Source organism: Drosophila pseudoobscura, chromosome 2, assembly GCF_009870125.1.
Source record: "Drosophila pseudoobscura strain MV-25-SWS-2005 chromosome 2, UCI_Dpse_MV25, whole genome shotgun sequence".
Lineage (NCBI taxonomy): Eukaryota > Metazoa > Arthropoda > Insecta > Diptera > Drosophilidae > Drosophila > Drosophila pseudoobscura.
The window spans coordinates 11,678,881-11,695,368 of NC_046679.1; the positions used below are offsets into that span (position 1 = coordinate 11,678,881).

At 46.8% G+C, this 16,488-nt stretch overlaps 4 protein-coding genes across 5 annotated transcripts; 2 read left to right on the forward strand and 2 right to left on the reverse strand.

Moving 5' to 3' along the window:
* Positions 1-3,215: 3,215 nt before the first annotated feature.
* On the forward strand, positions 3,216-10,765 carry LOC6897184 (cell death abnormality protein 1). Of its 2 annotated transcripts, none has more exons than XM_033380753.1 (10): positions 3,216-3,235; positions 7,683-7,990; positions 8,049-8,166; positions 8,232-8,852; positions 8,920-9,039; positions 9,102-9,221; positions 9,297-9,701; positions 9,770-9,901; positions 9,964-10,116; positions 10,231-10,765. In XM_033380753.1, exons 2-10 carry the CDS (start codon positions 7,880-7,882, stop codon positions 10,329-10,331), a joined length of 1,881 nt encoding a protein of 626 aa, XP_033236644.1. In that variant the 5' UTR covers positions 3,216-3,235; positions 7,683-7,879; the 3' UTR covers positions 10,332-10,765. The 2 variants fall into 2 exon arrangements, with proteins under 2 accessions (XP_033236644.1, XP_002137364.2); XM_002137328.3 differs by lacking the exon at positions 3,216-3,235 and adding an exon at positions 6,694-6,822.
* Positions 10,766-12,034: 1,269 nt separating this feature from the next.
* Positions 12,035-12,902, forward strand: LOC4801415 (uncharacterized). The gene is made up of 2 exons (XM_001358476.4): positions 12,035-12,191; positions 12,255-12,902. The coding sequence occupies exons 1-2, from the start codon at positions 12,142-12,144 to the stop codon at positions 12,760-12,762; spliced, it is 558 nt and encodes a 185-aa protein (XP_001358513.2). The 5' UTR covers positions 12,035-12,141; the 3' UTR covers positions 12,763-12,902.
* Positions 12,802-14,976, reverse strand: Cyp304a1 (Probable cytochrome P450 304a1). Its single transcript, XM_002137329.3, has 4 exons — positions 14,836-14,976; positions 14,505-14,756; positions 13,312-14,168; positions 12,802-13,249 (listed from the first exon to the last, which is right to left on the reverse strand). The coding sequence occupies exons 1-4, from the start codon at positions 14,927-14,929 to the stop codon at positions 12,914-12,916; spliced, it is 1,539 nt and encodes a 512-aa protein (XP_002137365.2). The 5' UTR covers positions 14,930-14,976; the 3' UTR covers positions 12,802-12,913.
* A 207-nt stretch (positions 14,977-15,183) lies between these two features.
* On the reverse strand, positions 15,184-16,143 carry Spc25. The gene is made up of 3 exons (XM_001358477.5): positions 15,981-16,143; positions 15,698-15,914; positions 15,184-15,625 (listed from the first exon to the last, which is right to left on the reverse strand). The coding sequence occupies exons 1-3, from the start codon at positions 16,132-16,134 to the stop codon at positions 15,274-15,276; spliced, it is 723 nt and encodes a 240-aa protein (XP_001358514.5). The 5' UTR covers positions 16,135-16,143; the 3' UTR covers positions 15,184-15,273.
* Between the last annotated feature and the right edge of the window lie 345 nt (positions 16,144-16,488).

Genomic DNA, 16,488 nt, shown 5'->3' on the forward strand with positions numbered 1-16,488 from the left:
GTGTCCTGACCAGCAAAACACTTTGTTATAACCTAAAAATAGCTCGGCGGCCGCATGGGAGTCCAGCTTTGTCATGGAAATCCAACAAATTTCCACACACATGTTCTCGTCTCTCCCTCTCCCTCGCCCAGCCCCTGCCCCTGCCCCCCTCGCTTCTGTTGTAGAACAAATGTTGTGTACATACATTTGTACGCAAACTGAAAATGACAAAAATTTAACACCAAACAAAAAGTTAAGCACACTCAAACCCAACAGAGATCTATATCTTGCTTTGGCCAAGGAGTCCATGACTCAGGACTCGTATAGCTTACTCCATCCGAGTCCAGATCTCCCCGTAGCTGAGGTAAAGGCTACCTAACTCAAGACAGTAACACCTTTCAGAGCTCAGAGAATTTATAATGTATAAATTATAAATGGGTGGCAAAATAGTTTCCTAGAGACAATTTGAAGCAGCCCATATGTGCCATTATTTGAGTACTCAGGAAGGTCTCCGACTCCACTCTCGGTCAAGTTGTTGTGCATTGTTTAAGTCATTACGGGTCTTTTGATGGCCTCGTTTGCCATCTGTCGCGCGTCTAGTCATGGGTAACAACACACGTCAGCCTGTAGGAGCCAACAATACGTATCACCCAAAAACAGGATGTTGTGTTCCGAGTTTCACCAACAAAATAGACCGCTCTCAATTGATAGAGTCGTTTGTATATCCAATATGCTCGAATACTTTGGAAACAGTTCAGGACAGTTCAGGACGGATACTCGCGCTTACTCATTCTCTCTCTCTCTGGCCCACACTCTTCCTCGTACAATGTTCCCCCTAGAGGAGGTGAGTGAAATATTTACGTATTAAATGTATTGTAGAGGGTACTGAAAACTGAAAGCGGAGCCGCTCTTTTTTATAAGCAAACAAAATTCTGTGGAATGAACATCGAAAGAGAAGCCCGGAACACCCCAACCGAGTGTGAGTACGACTTTGATATAACAAATTACTCTGATACTCAAGCCATAATAAAACCCAAATAAAAAACCCCTGAATGTTGTGTATTGTACGTATACGTGTTCCCACATGCCCAGTCCCATTTCCCACTGCCACACACAGGGAACGACTTGTGTTCGTGCACCTGACTTTTGCTGACCAAAAGCATTAGTCTGTCGTGCTGCCAGAGGAGCCGAGTGGATTACCTTGTACTGGCTGCGGTTTTCGGGGTACACCACCAAAACGGACCCCATTCTCTTCTCTCTCTCTCTCTCTGTTGCTCCTTCTGTAGTTTTTCTGTAGTGTTTGGCTCTTTTTTGTGGTTAACCATTTCCGAATCCTTTACATTCTGTCCTGTCCTGTCCGCTGTGGGAGGGGCAGTGGGTGTGGGGTGTGGGGTGATGGGTGATGGGGGTGTGCGAGCAAACAGAGTGTGGTTAAAAAATGGTTGTAGGTTCAATTCCAATGCGGCCACTTGACCCAATTTGTTCTGTATTTTCTAATTCAATGCGGCTGTGGTTGTTTCTTGGATTTTGTTCTACACGTGGGCTGGCTGGGATTTATTGGGGCTTATGTAAAGCTTCGGCATGGGAGACTATGAAGGAAATAATTTTATAATAAATAACCCCTCGCCCTGGCCCCTTGGTGTCTTTATAAATCCTTCGCAGGTAATTTTCTATAATTTCTTCCTTCCTTTTACTATCTGTCTAATTTGCGCTTCCCCTTTCGACTGACAGGAGACAGGAGAGCTTTATGGGCCATCCCATCTCCTCGTGAAAGTCGTGAAAGTGCATACATATGCATGGACATTAATATGTAGTTTCTGTGGCACACAGGCACACACCTGCACGCACACTGGCTCAGTTGAGGGGGGCGGAAAATTGTTGCTTTTCCACAATTTACATGGAACCTTCAATCGCAGCCGAAGACGCCGCCTGGCGAGAGTCGAGTCGCGGGGCAAGTCCTGTCCAGGGTCCTCTCTCACGTGTTGGCTCACTCTCTTCGTGGCCGTCTTCGGCCGGCGCTCGCTCTCTGGCCCAGTGCCGCAGTCGTAAACAGGGGGCACAGTCCATAGTGGCCACAGTCGCAACTCGAAGCTTACTCGGCAAGGATCGTCGACAATTCGTGTGTGGCAAGCATGTAACGGCGTGCGCGCAAAAATGATGCAGTGATATTTGAACGACAGGACCCTCCATGACTCTCCCAGCAAAACATCAAAACATCAACCGAAATAAATAGTGAAACAATGAAAATGTAGTGCATATTAATGTATTAATCAGATACAGTCCGAAAGTAAAGGGAAATCGGGGTATGCCCTGCACTGCCCCTCGTCGGCATACTCGTCGTAAATGTTTGTTAAACCTTTTCTGGAATCGGTGAATAAGAGTAGTCTCGGCATTACATAATTACGCTCTTTTGTGTTTATTTTACTTTTGGAATAATTTAATGAGTATCGATTGTCGGTGTCGGTGTCGCTGTCGGTGTCGTTGTATCTGTGAATTATGTGGGAAAGTGGAATAAAAACGTGTTTCCCGTAGACAGACAGACAGGCTGGACGGGAGGGCGGACGGGTCACGGAGGTCATCATATGCGGCGCGCCAACGCTTAACGTATTTCAATCCATTATATGCATAACCACACCAAAACCCAAAGCCCCAAAGCCCCAAAACACGGATACATACTGGCTAACACACACAACGACATACGTGTAAAGGCATTAATAGGACGGGCGTCATTTATTACATATCGAATGGGTAGCGAATGGTAGCTCATTCCCAGCCAACTGACCAACTGACCAGTCCAACCGCATGTGTTCTCGAAATCCACTAATTTAGTTTATTATTGGTATTATTTGTTTGCCTCCTCGTTGTTTTGTTGTTAAATGCATTAGTTGATTAAAGATCGATCCGATCCGATCCGATTCGAGTCGATCCCAGATGTTAACCTATTTGGGGAATTTTTAATCAATTGACTCGTGACGTTTTAATCATCAGCATGATCCGATGAGTGAATTCGAGAACACTCCCTTTTAAAGAATGTAAAGACACTTACCTGTTCGTGCTAATTCGGGCTAATCAAATCGTTTCAGTTCGAGGGAAACATATTACAATAAAAAGTGTAAAAGTGCTCCGATATTCCAACAAAATATATGCAACTATATATTCTACAATTAAATGTTTGGATAACTTCAGCGTCTACTTAAGCCAGCAGATACTAGAAGAGGCCAGGGCCGGTCCGGCAAAGAGCTGCCTTAAGCCAAATGTGAGTAGACCAAATCCCCAACAGACTTCCAAGAGCGTCCTTGCACTTGTACTAGATAGCTCCCATATATGTATATTTTATTTACCTTGTATATATAAAATATATAAAAATATATGTATATTTATATATATAGTTTGCGAGGGAGGGAGGTCTGTCATTTCTCTTGCACCTGCCGCTGCTCTTTTCATTTCATCGCGTGCGTGGCAAAGCATTTTTATAGCCACAAAATGTCCTTTTACGTTATATGTCTGAAAAAAAAAAACGGGAAAGCAAGAAGAGCGACAATAAAAACAAGCAACGGGAAAATTGAAACGCGGCCAAGAGACATAAGTCAGAAAGTCAGAAGGCTAATGGAGTCCTACGCATCGGTTTGCTCAAGGTCTAAAATGGACTTTCAGATGTTGAGGATGCTGCCCAAAGCGGATCTCGTAGAAGGGAACTTCCATTGTGGATTGCGCATGATATTACCCTTATTCGGGTCGTTCCATGACAAGTATTTGGTGTCCACATATGAGAAACGAATAATTCGATAAATAGATTCAAGGCCGTCACTTGTCACACTTGCCTACGTTGCTGTAAGTCTATTTTTAACACATAATTCGTATTGAATTATAAATACAATACTATTAGTAATTTACAAAACCCACCGCTGTCCTTCAGCCACGGACTGACGACAGCTATTGGGACTCCAGCTAAAGAAGGTCAGCACATCCCCTCGACGAATAACCAAACTTTAATTTTCTTGAGGACAATGTATCTATCTAAGTACTGAGTCCATTTACAAAGTGCAAGTTCTCTTGGAAAAACTGTTTGCTACAACCTAAACCATGTGCATTCTCGCATTGAGTCCTTAAGCCATAATTTAAGAGGGTAGCTTCCTTTGTTAGACTTGCAGACTCATTGGACGGTTCTAATAATAATAATCTTCTTTACTGTGATTATAAATAGTATTTATTGGTTTGTTGCTTTATATATTGAGTCTATTCTAAGGAAAACAGGCTGTATCACGTTTATTTGTATCTAGCTTAAGATCTGATAATAGTCATTAACCCTTTAAATAATGATACTACAATGGGTTTTTATTTATTCTTAAATGAATAAGGAGGTCTTCCTTTATGTCCATTGACAAACGTATATTTTTTTTGTTGTACGAGTACGTATATGATACGGTGTTCTTTCCAATTGAAACAACTGGACTTAAATAAAAGATTAGTCTGTGAACTATTGCAGCCTTCACCAACAAATAATAAATGATTCGAGGGCCGGCTTTTTTAATACCGTGTAGATTGATTGTTCCCTACATACACTTTGCACTTCATCAGAAACCAGAAATGTTAAAAACTGATGGAATAGGCCTACCGACTATTTATGGGATCGGAGATACATACGAGTATATGCGGTGGCATCACATGAGTGGTGTCTAAATACCCTAGTAAATTGTAAATTATCTTATTTGCAAGTGCAACCGGTAGACTCCTTTGCCCTTCTCTTGATAAACGATTTACATATGTACTCGTACGATTTTGACCATTTTGCAATGCATACGAAATAACGTCCGAAGCAGAATCAAATCGATATGGGAAATTTTTGTATGACGAATGTCTGTTAATGCCTCTCAAATGTGTCTCCTTTACTCGTATGAAGCAATGTGGCATATAAATGGCTGAGCTACAACTCTGCAGTTGAGCTTTCATGATTCACGCTTTTGATTAATAATTCCTAATATTTTGTGTCATTATAGAAGACAAGCCAATCTAGGATTGGATTTCCAATTTCTACGGATTTCCCTTTCTACGTAACTTTCATTAATCGATTATTGTGGTGACTTCTTGAAAATAGTTGATATTACTTGAGCTGAAGCACCTGTTGAGTTTGAATATTAAATTGATTGTAAATCTCTGAATATGAATAGCACTATCTGAAAATGTGGTACATTCCACTTCCCGGAAGTGGAAGTAGTTATTGTTAATATTTTGTTATTTAAACATCTAGTAGCTCTCTTAAAAGGATAATTCTAGAAATAATAACTCTGTTCATACACTGAGGTTTTTGGCGAAACGTGACCCGTAGGGATAAATAGAAGTCCATGTTTGTGTGAAAAACAGTCTATATTTCGTTCAACCGACTCTAAACGACTTGTTTTCTCCCAACGAATGATTTGACTGTTAATTGCAATTGGATCTCCGATTTTTTAAACAGTAATATTTCAATCATTTTTATGCACAGAATTGGTAATATGCTTTATATATTATTATAAAGCCAAAGGTTGTATACAGAAAGAGACATACATACATACATATGTCCAAAGCGAGACTTAACCCGACAAAACGCTTGCATTTGGATTCGGAAATGGAAACGGATCACATGCGAGCATTTCGCGAGCTTTTTGCGGGGCTCTCACAAAAGGCACGTTTCTTTGTTTGCTGGGTATGTAGTATGTACAGTATGTATGTTTATGTCAAGTAGAAATTATAGAAGAAGTACAGAAATAAGTAAGAGGAGAGACGGAAACTATGCAGGAGAGCAATCCGTTATTCTTTTAATATATATTCGCTGTGGCCTGAGCGCGGAGAAGTTTCGTCTCAGGCTCAGGTGTCTGCGAGAGAGTAGGATAGAGGGATTATCAAAAAGGAATTGATTTAAGAAAGCTATTGGGGATTGGCTTGTACGAGGGGATCGATTTTGTGAGTCGCTAAAGAAAATGATGCTAGAAAATTATCGGACCGACAAGTACGTCGTTTCTGCGCCTTTGTGTTCGATATAAAATTCAGGGACCCAGATGAGCCAGGTGGAAAAAGAATTTAAGCCCCGTGCGCCCACTGTCTGTAGGTATAAAGGTAAAAGTAATCAAATTTGATGCTTAGAGCATCTTATCAATGAAAGCTAAGTGAATGAGTGATTCATAGATTACTTATTGTATACTCGTATACGAGTTTTATACATACAGCTCGAAACAAGTTTTGTCTTAAACTGTAACAACCTTAATCGGTGATAAATATTTGCCGCCTCAGCATTATCAACTTAGCTCTTTTAAATAACAAAAAAAATGTTTAACTTTTACCACACTCATTAAAAGGGTGAACAGGTGTGGATAGCCAGGTGTTAGAGGCTGATAAGTGAGGTTTTTCTATCGCTACTGATACCGATTGGCGCATGCTGGACGAACGCCAGAGTGACGAACGGGGCAGATTGTCCAACAAAGTAGGTAATTACTGTATCCTTGGCAACCAACTTCGGTGAAATTGGCAAACTCCAAATGGCATATGAATGTGAGGATTATCTGGTAAAACCACCGCCCACTGTCCGGTCCCAGCACTCCAATTGCCACCGGTTAATCATCGATGTTTTAGTAGTTTTATGACTGGTACGGGGCTGGCTACCTCAGATAAGATTAACCGGAATCGAACACTCGAGCGACGGGACGGGTCGGACAGACGTGCCCAATCCCCACCAGAAAAGTTCAGTTGTCTTTCGGCCACTTTTGCCAGCAGTTCGTGAAAATCAGGGCCAGAACAAAAACGGGAAAATGTCAAACCTCAAGTGGATCCTGACGCTCGGCGTCCTGTGTGTAGTGCTCCATCCACATGGTAAACGAGTTGAGAAAATCATATAGTTAGACCATATAGGCCGACAGCCATACAAAAATGTTGTGAGCAATTTCCGGTAATGGAATTGAAGCCCCGATTAGTCGGGTGTGAGGCCGGCGAAAGCGAAAGGGCAGCCCAAATTGGTGTACAAATACGAGTATCGGAGGCAAACGGCAGTCACAACATTAAAGAAAGAACCGGAGTAATTAATGCAAACGCAATCAAGGTCAAGTACTCGTACTTTGCCCTGTTGACCCATACCCACACCCACATCCGCACCCAGGCACTGGTCCCCGTGTCCAGCAAAGCCTGTCTCACGAAAGGTCTCTCCAGCCGCAAGCCCAAGGTCTTTCTCGCTTTGAGAAATTGTTTCGCCGGCCACGGAAAATGGAAATTAAAGTGGCAGAGCGCCGGGCGAGTTCCAGCTCTCATCCCATCCTGTGCGGTATTCTCATTGTGGTTGATACTGTTTTGCATGGAAATTTTTGCGTTTGCCGCAACCTCGTCCGGAAGTCGTTGGCGTATACGTAATAAATTTGTGCCCCGGACACGCGGCGACTTGCGTGCCGGGAGGAAGCCGGAGCCAAGAGGGCAGGATGAAAGGACGGGGAACAGCTGGTCTTTTATGCGGATGCATAATCAGCCGAACAGCTAGATAAGTGGGCGTGAGCTCAAAGATTGACGAGGCTGCTCAATCAATTAGCAATTGATTGTGGGAACTGTAGCTGTGGCTGCAGCCTGTTCGGGTGAAAGTAGGTCGATATATCCGAGTTTGGGCAAGGGGCGTGGTGCACAGGGACTACCTTTCGTCTCCGATTATTAAAAAGACATTTTTCAACTGCATGATTCAATCGTTGCAGGCGAAGGAGGCGTCTCGGCCGTTTTTTGGCCATGTGAAAGCGAGGCGGACTGCACAGCTGACGGCTCCAGCTGCGACTCGGCCACCGGCCGGTGCGAGTGCCCCTCCTTCGACGCGGTGTTCTCGGCGGACTTCACGCGATGCCTGACGACGTCACTCATTGGTGACACATGCGACGATACCGTTCAATGCAATCTTATGCCAACGGGAGCCAACTGTAAAGCCGGGGTCTGCGATTGCGCCGATGGCCAAACCTATCTGCGTGGCAAGTGTAGGCCACTGAACGGACTCGGCGAGTCCTGCGACACGGTGAGTGCTCTCTCTATACCATTTCAATATCCCTTCACTGATATCCGGCTGATTGCAGGACTTGGACTGCTTCTTTGGCTACGATCGTGCATCTGTCAGCTGTCAGCAAAACGTTTGCGGCTGTGCAAATGGCTATTATAACAGATATGGAAACATATGCCGTCGCAAATCAATGGGTGAGCAATCCTTGAACCACCCTCAAGCCCGAACTGTTACCAATCCTGACTCTTACCTTCTCCAGAAGAAAACGATGCCTGCGTCGTTAATGAGGACTGTGATGCACTGGGCGCTGGTGCCGAGTGCGTGGGTCTAGTATGCACCTATGTGGACGAGATTGGCACAACTCCCGGCACCGAGGCCACATCGGGCGACACCGACACCACCCCCACCATCAACGACAACGACGGCGACGACGACGACACAACCGAGGCCATCACAGAGACGACAGAGGAGCCCACGGCGGAGACCTCATCGTTTTTCCGGCGGCAGCTAACCAAGGCCTTCGTGCACGCCCCCCCGCCCCCCACACACGTCGATGCCGCCGCCCAGGTATCCTTCTCGCTGACCAATGGCGAAACGGAGGCTCTGATATCGCCGCGCTCCCACGAGATCGCCGTTCAGACCAGCATCGAGAAGTACGAGCTGCGTGACCTGAAGGATTTGGGACGCAGCGTGAGGAATGTGGCCACAGCCACCACCTCCACCAGCACCAGCAGCCGGAGTCGGAGCCGCAGCCGCCGGAACTCCACCCACAACTATCGCCGCCGTCTGCCCGCCCTCTTCCGCTTCGATGACGAGGATATCAAGACATATTCAACGCTGGGCTCAAGCCGAGACGACGAGGATGCCGAAGAGAAGAAGTGTGAGTATGCCCGGCTCAGTTCTCCGATTGATCGAAGCCTAACGATTCTCGGTATTGTGCTCCTTAGATGGTAGCAGTTGCACGGAAAATGGAAAGATCTGCACGGGCCTGCCGCACTCGATCTGCACCAACAAAGTGTGCCTCTGCCGCCAGGGCTACTATGCACGCAACGGGAAATGCTTTGCGGGTGGGTACTGAATAGCTGTAACCTTTCCGGACATTAGCTGACCCGTGTTTTTGGTCCCACAGAGCTCGGGGAGATAGCTGAGAGCACGGACGAGTGCGAGTACGAGTTCGATGAGCTGTCCAAGTCCTGCGTATGCCAAAAGAACTACTTCTACGAGCGCGATCTGCGCAACTGCAGGAAACGTAAGTGGATATAAAAACTTTCCCCAACCACCTCTAACCGTATGACTCCGTGACTGATCTCCACTCGTCCGACAGCCATTCAGTATCACCTGTCCTGCACATCGAACAGCCAGTGCAGCCCGTTCGGAGCCTCCTATTGCCACCCAGAGATACCCAGGCGGTGCACCTGCGAGGAGTACGCCCTGTACGACGCCATCAAGCAGCTGTGCGAGTACAAGCACGGCCTGGGGGCCGAGTGCGACTCCAACGATGCCTGTCCTGTCGACCATTCAGTGTGCTCGAACCGCCTGTGTGTCTGTATGGACAACTACATGGAGAAGGATGAGACCTGTGTGCGGGGCATTGGCGCTGAGTGCTCCGAGGACGACGAGTGCATACCGGACAACACGGCCTGCACCAGCAAGGACTCCGAGGAGCAGACGCGCTCCTGCCAATGCCGCAAGGGCTACGTCCACTTCAAGGACCAGTGCCTCCAGGAAGGTTCGTACAACCAGAAACATTCTCCCCTCAGTACACTTGTAAGCTCATCCTGCTTTATCCATTTACAGCTGAGGAACTGGAGGACGAGTGCATTGAGGATGAGCAGTGCAAGCCGCTGCTGGCCAGCTGCAGCGTGGAGGGCAAGTGCGCCTGCTCGGATGAACAGCACGAGAAGAACGGAGTCTGTGAAACGAAGCGCGGTACCTATACAATTCTGCTGTAAAGCCATATCGACCCTCATTTAATGTTGCCTTCTTCATAGAACTCGGCGAGTCCTGCACGAAGGCCACCGAATGCCACATTGAGAAGGATCCCGAGAATGTGGAATGCCGCAACTCTGTCTGCCAGTGTAAATTCGGCTATCAGACGAACACGGATCAGAAGCAATGTATTCGCGTAATGCCCAATAAGAAAAGTAAGGATTATTGACTATTTATTCTAAATAATGGTGACAAATCTTTGAGCTAAATATTTGTTAGGCCTTAAACTATCCAGTCGCTTACATTTTCGCCATTTTGTATTCCCACAGATTCTTCCGGTAGACCCAGTGCTCTTAAAATCATCACCTTCATGCTGATAGGCTCCGCATTCCTGATCACTAGTGCGGCCATTAAGCAGGCCTACTATTGAAGAGATCCGAGATAGACCATAGAGAAGCACCAAACAACCCATAAATTCTATTGGACACCAGCGTTGTGAGGAGCAGCAACGCCCAGGGTACTGATGGGGATCGGGATCTCCTTCTTCCGCTTTGGGTGGAGTGGTGGAGTGGAGCTGCCAGTATTAGCCAATAACTGGCATGGATCGAGGTCCGTGGCCAACGTGAATAGAAATCATGTAGTCTTTAAGCTGATATTTAGGATTCGAAGCAATATATGGGGACGAACACTGGAGGGACTCTCGCTTATACACCATACGTATGATACGAATAACAATAATTACAAACTAGCCTAAGTTTCAAATTTAACTGCTTAGCTTATTGGCGGGCTAAGCAGACAGTTTTAACCGAATTGTAAAATACGTCACAATAAACTAAGGCCAACGGATAAGTCATCTTAAAACCAGAAACTCCAGTCATTTATCCACAAAATTGGATCTATTTCCTCTTTTGAATTTGAATTAGAATTAAGTAAATATTATTGCGCTCAAGGGAGGTGTGTTTCAAAAATAATATTGAAAGCATTTGAACATAAATCTTCTAGGGGCCTCTACCGCCCAAGTTCTACGTAGCCCTTGAATGTGGCCAAAGTCCACTACTTGGACAGATTACAAAACCCAAATCAAAGTGTTGAAATCGAGTTTGGAAATGGTAACTTTTTTGGCAGTGCCATCGCAATTTCATTAAATATTAAATATTATCCATAAAATCCATATTCACTTTTTAAATGACCATAAATCACAATCGAAAGAAAACCGAAGCCGGTCGAGGCTCGGTCTCACGAATGCGTAAACAAAATACATGTCACTTACATGACGAGTCATGCAAATCTCTTCGAAACTCTAAATACACTTTCGCCGAAGCGTTTGATTTCGGTGGAAAATGGTGGGCCCCAGGCAATTGACTATTTTGCCTTAGGTTAATCCGCCCCTGGATACTCGTTTCGACTCTTGCCGATAAGAGTTTTTTGTTGTTTTTTTCAAAATTCGGAATTTGTGCCGTGCCCACTTTAGAAACTGCTTTAGATAACGCGTGAAACTTGTTTATATATAAAATATTTTAATCCTGAAACTACATTATTAAAATTATGTCAGACTTAGGTGGCTTAGGTTACTTGATGGATATATTGGGATTTCTGAATGTATTGTAAAATACATATTAAGCAGGGACTACTTAAAAATCTCTCTCTAATAATTACAGTACCAATATAGTCCAATACCCCATTAACGGGGTAGAGTACTTCATTGTCGAGTCAGCCGACCTGTTTAATCTGCTATCAACATTGGCGATACCTTGCGATACGCATATTTTTGGGGAACCTCTTAAGATCGTCTGTTAATTGTTGATGGACACCTGTACAGAACTGACTCAATATCAGTTGCTTTGGGTTTGGTTCTGCGGCAAGATAATCTTTATATTTTTTATATGTGCTACTCAAGTTATCAAAATTGGCTCGTTGACTTTTATGGCTTCCAAGATCTAGGGGTTGGTACGACCGTTTTGAGGGGCCTGCGACTCTTTGTTCTTAATTGCAGAAAAAGTCTATGGGTTATCATTCTATTAGAGATCGGAACCGAAAATATAGGCAATCGTGCGATTCCCTTTCGGATGCCAGACATGACATATGTTCCGATTGAGTGCGAAGGTCGATCTAGTGCTTCTAGCTCGAATATAGCAGCCCGGTCATAAACCGTCAAACTGTCAAACCGACTTGGGGGCTATTTCTAGGCACTTCTAAACAATAGTCAACAGAGATAACTGGTGTAAATTTATAGTCTCAAGATGTCGAACTCTTGCCTGTCCCATGTGAGGCATTCCGATATAAATACCATGTAAGTGCTCCGCTTCCGCTGCCACCTAAGGGCTGCAGCTTAACTGACTCTCCTCTGCCCCAGAAATAAGTGCACGGAGTCGGACGACCGGAAGGTCGCCATGTTCGATGAGCTAAATCGGTGCGCTTGCTGTGCCGAGAATAGTATGCTGCGCAATAAGCTCCTACAATACGAGGCAACCATTTCAAGTCTGGAGGCGTTCGTGAAAAGCATCGTGAGCAAGCAGGAGGTGATCCTTTGCGAAGTAGACAGGCTGCGCAAGCTCACAGAATTTGATTTCAAGGACCAAGAATCCCCCGAGGACGTTGTGGAGAACCCAGGGCAGAACGGGGATGAAAACGATACCATCAGCATCGGGGATTTCGAGGCCGAGATCGGAGCATGGCAGACACCTTTCATGGGCATGTCCGTGCCCTCAAATCCGACCATTTCGCAGGCCGCCAGTCCGGTCATTTCGCTGGCCGCCAGTCCGGCCACCTCCCAGCCCTCCTCCGACGCGGAAGAGGACTCCTTCCAGGACCTTATTTTGGCTATGTACACCAACTCGGACATTGAGAGCGATGCCAACTAAAGAGTGCTCTTTACCTACATATATTTACCACAAATCAAACCACAAATCAAACCACAAATCACACCACAAATCAAACCCCAAATCAAACCACATGTACACGGATTGTTCGCTATAAAATAATTAGTCTGGGTTGTCTTAAAGCTATTCTCTATCATCCACATCTTCGGTTCTCCAGCTGCACCCAGAAATCGGGCGGAGTGATTATTAGCCCATTCTGGTTCTTGGACAGATCGGGCAGTTGGTCGCCCGGCGCCAGGACATAGTTGAAGTTCTGGCACATGGCCGCCGTCATGAGGAAGAGCATGTTCCGTGCGAAGGTCTCGCCCGCGCAGAGCCGCTTTCCCGCCCCAAACGGGAAGGACACGTCCAGCTTGAGGCAGAGCTCGCCCTGGTCGTCCAGGAAGCGCTCGGGACGGAACTGCTCCGGATCCGACCAGACTCGCGCATCCGAGTGATAGGCATAGAGACTGGGCACCACAATGGTATCCTTCGTAGGGAGAGGGAAAGCAATGGTCAATGCATTATCGTTAAGGGATCTGCGCCACTTACCTTGGGTATGTGATAGCCCAGGAGCTCAGTATCGGCCAGGGCCTTGTGCGGCACATCGGAGGGCACCAGTGTCTCGATGCGCATGCTCTCGCGGATGGTGGCCTCAGTGTAGTGCATGTTCTTCCGATCCTCAAGCGTGGGCAGGCGGCCGCAGCCCACGACCTCTTCGATCTCCTGCTGGATACGCTCCATGACCGAGGGGTACAGCATCAGGTACTGGATGAGCAGGGACAGCTGTACGCCGACAGCGGTGAAGGCTGGGATGGAGAAGTCGAGGAGGCCCATGATGAACTGGTCCCGGTTGAAGCCGTGTCCGGGGCAGCTCTTCATCTCGCTGATGTACAGATCAATGAAGTTGCGCTCGCTGCCCTCCTCGTAGGTCTCGATGTGGCGGTCCACGATTTCCGCAAAGTACTGGCGCATGAACTGGTTCGACTCGTTGAGCTTCTTGTAGCCACTCCACTCGGGCCAGACGTGCCGGATCCATGGCATGATGCTCAGCAGCCTGCCGTAGTCGTCGGCGTGGCGCTGGAACTGCATTCCCATCTGGACCAGGCGCACCAGTCCGGCCATGTCCTCACGCGACTGGCGTTCGTTGTACACGACGTGGAAGTGACAGTTCACCGAAAAGGGATTGAAGAGCAGCGGCAGCTGCACCCTGTAGCCGCCCGGCTTCACCAGATGGTGCTCGTGCGGGTATTTCGGTCCGTTTCGGATCATGTCCAGCATGTCCGTGATCTGCTCCTTGATGACCAGCTCCAGTTCGTCAAAGCGCCGGCCGAAGCCAAAGTCTCGCAGGTACCGCAGAATGAAGCGTCGCTGCTCCTTCCAGAGCGCACCCTCCTGGAAGAAGATTCCTGTCCGAGCAGAATTCAATTAAATTCAATCCGATTTCCGTTGTTGCTAATCGTGAGTATATGCATGTACATATTATCCCTACATGTCATATCATAGCCTAACGCAGACATAGTGGGACAAGCGTACGGCCACTTCATTGACAGCATCACGGATGAAAATAATAGTAAGTTATTTATACTTTCAACTCGCAGCACAATAAACCATTTAAATAGAGATGATAAGAATGTTTCCTAAGGCAATTAAGAATCAATCGACCCCAATATTTTCAAGTGGCTTTATCAGCGTCCCATTCGGGCACAAAGGGACGGGAGAAACAGGATTGATTTCAATCTTACCGCGAACATCGTCGCCGGGGTCGCGCATGGCCGCGAGGAAGATACCGGGACGGCCGTCGAAGACTTGGTTGTTGAGGACCTCGCGCACGCCCTCGCCACTGTGGACCACGGCCACGGGAAACTTGCCAACGTGGAGGCCGATGATGTCCGACTTGTACCACCTGGTCAGGGTGAGGGCGGCCTTGTGCAGGTACTTGTAGTTGATCAGCAGCAGGAAGAGGTAGCTGCCGAAGAAGGGGATTCGCGGCGGACCTGCGGGCGCAGAACGGAGAAGCGAGAATCTTAGAATTAGCTCCTGCTCCAATGGAGGTGTCCTTGGATCCAGACTAACCCGGCGGAAAGCCGACTGGCCGACCGACGGCATATCTGTACGAGAGAAATAGGAACGCCGCCGAGCAGATCGTCAGGAGTAGTTCGGTGAGCATTCTGCTACTGGCTTGGACACCGACTGAACTTGTCAAATCTCTGCCGTTGCGTTTTTGTAGGTGCCACTCGCCTGATAATCCGCACACGAACACACACAGCCGCAGTCGCAGCGGCAGCCGCGCACAAGCCGGAGCAATTAAACAATGCTTATTTCTATATACATATGTACATAGATCGCCTCGAGTGTACATATTGGATGTATGTCGATCGATCTGTGGGTCAGTGGAGAACTTTGGAATTTCTCATTTGTGTTTAACTTAAGACGAGTTAAATATTATTTATTAATTATTCTTTATACAAATTTAATATTAATCGGAAAAATGCCACTGGAGTGGCAGTCAATTCATGAGGCGTCATTTGTCGGCGAGGTGAGATCAATCTCAATTATAGATGTCGGCATAAAGTTGCTGTGCTTCAACGTCGCCTTCGGTCTCTCACTCCCGCTTGGGGTAACTGGACTGGCCCCAGCCACCTCCTGGTCCGAAATGAGCTTCCGCCACTTGCTGGCATTGTCAGTGCGGGTGTGTAAAGACCGCCACAGCGTGTGCAGGCCGTCGGCGTCGTTGCCGTCCAAAGAGAAGGGTATCAACTTGATGTCGCCGTCGTCGGCCCGCACTACGCTGACACCATTGAGACGCGCCGGGAACGCCTCGTGGTTGATGTACGTCCCCGTTGCCTGCTTGAGACTGTGCATGCTGACAAAATAAAAAATAAAGGAAACGCAATTGAGTATTTTCTGGATCGAATATTGGAGGCCGGAAACAAACCATTCCATCAGCTCGTTGCTGCGCTGCCTGCCCTCCGTCGTGTGCCGCAACAGCTGCGCCTCCATGTCCGCGTTGCGCTGCCGGGTCACCTCGAGCTGCTGCGCCAATGCCTCGCCCAAGGTGAATCTCCGTTCCAGTTCCTGGTTGCGGTTCAGCAACACTTTTTGCAGCTTGCCAAAGTCGCGCTCCTGCCGTTCGATGGCCTCCTTGGCACTAACTGTAAAACACGTTGAATGTACACCAATTGATGCCTGAAATAGGATGAACGCTTGCCGGGACTCACGAATATTTTTGTGGACTCTGGAGCTCCGTTTGCTGATGGACGCCTCGCGGCTTTGCAACCGTGTTTCGTTGCTGAAGATTTTCTTGAGGCGCATATAGTAGTCGGATAGATCCCCCTCGCTTGCTTGTAAATCGATCATATCAGTCATGGCCATACGAGTTTGTTTATTTTTTTCAAATAGGTCGCCGTTTGTGTTTGTATTTTGTTGTGACGCTTCTTGTCGATAAAATATACCGACGACCCTCAATATACCAGAATATACCGTCTCATTTAAAAAATATACCGTTTATATACTGACGAATCGATACTTCCAGTCAAGTTCCAAGCTGCTATCGATGGGTGATGTTGCGATACCTAGCATATCGATAGGAGCCGGAAAAGGTATATCTACGATATATTTCTGAGTTCCACTGCCAGTTTAGACACCACTTCTAGCTCACACACCTTGGAAATTTTATACCTTTAAAAGTATTTTCTAGTATTTTCCAGTATGTACCAAGCCCATGCC

Bases quoted from the DNA above. Each gene is read 5' to 3' on its own strand.
- LOC6897184 (XM_002137328.3), top strand. From the start codon at position 6,762: ATGTCAAACCTCAAGTGGATCCTGACGCTCGGCGTCCTGTGTGTAGTG. The intron at 9,040-9,101 runs GTGGGTACTGAA...TTGGTCCCACAG, and splicing joins CAACGGGAAATGCTTTGCGG to AGCTCGGGGAGATAGCTGAG. The intron at 10,117-10,230 runs GTAAGGATTATT...GTATTCCCACAG, and splicing joins CGTAATGCCCAATAAGAAAA to ATTCTTCCGGTAGACCCAGT.
- LOC4801415 (XM_001358476.4), top strand. From the start codon at position 12,142: ATGTCGAACTCTTGCCTGTCCCATGTGAGGCATTCCGATATAAATACC. The intron at 12,192-12,254 runs GTAAGTGCTCCG...CCTCTGCCCCAG, and splicing joins CATTCCGATATAAATACCAT to AAATAAGTGCACGGAGTCGG.
- Cyp304a1 (XM_002137329.3), bottom strand. From the start codon at position 14,929: ATGCTCACCGAACTACTCCTGACGATCTGCTCGGCGGCGTTCCTATTT. The intron at 14,169-14,504 runs GTAAGATTGAAA...CTGCTCGGACAG, and splicing joins CCCCGGCGACGATGTTCGCG to GAATCTTCTTCCAGGAGGGT. The intron at 13,250-13,311 runs GTAAGTGGCGCA...CTCCCTACGAAG, and splicing joins TGGGCTATCACATACCCAAG to GATACCATTGTGGTGCCCAG.
- Spc25 (XM_001358477.5), bottom strand. From the start codon at position 16,134: ATGGCCATGACTGATATGATCGATTTACAAGCAAGCGAGGGGGATCTA. The intron at 15,915-15,980 runs GTGAGTCCCGGC...CGTGTTTTACAG, and splicing joins CAGAGTCCACAAAAATATTC to TTAGTGCCAAGGAGGCCATC. The intron at 15,626-15,697 runs GTTTGTTTCCGG...TTATTTTGTCAG, and splicing joins AGCAACGAGCTGATGGAATG to CATGCACAGTCTCAAGCAGG.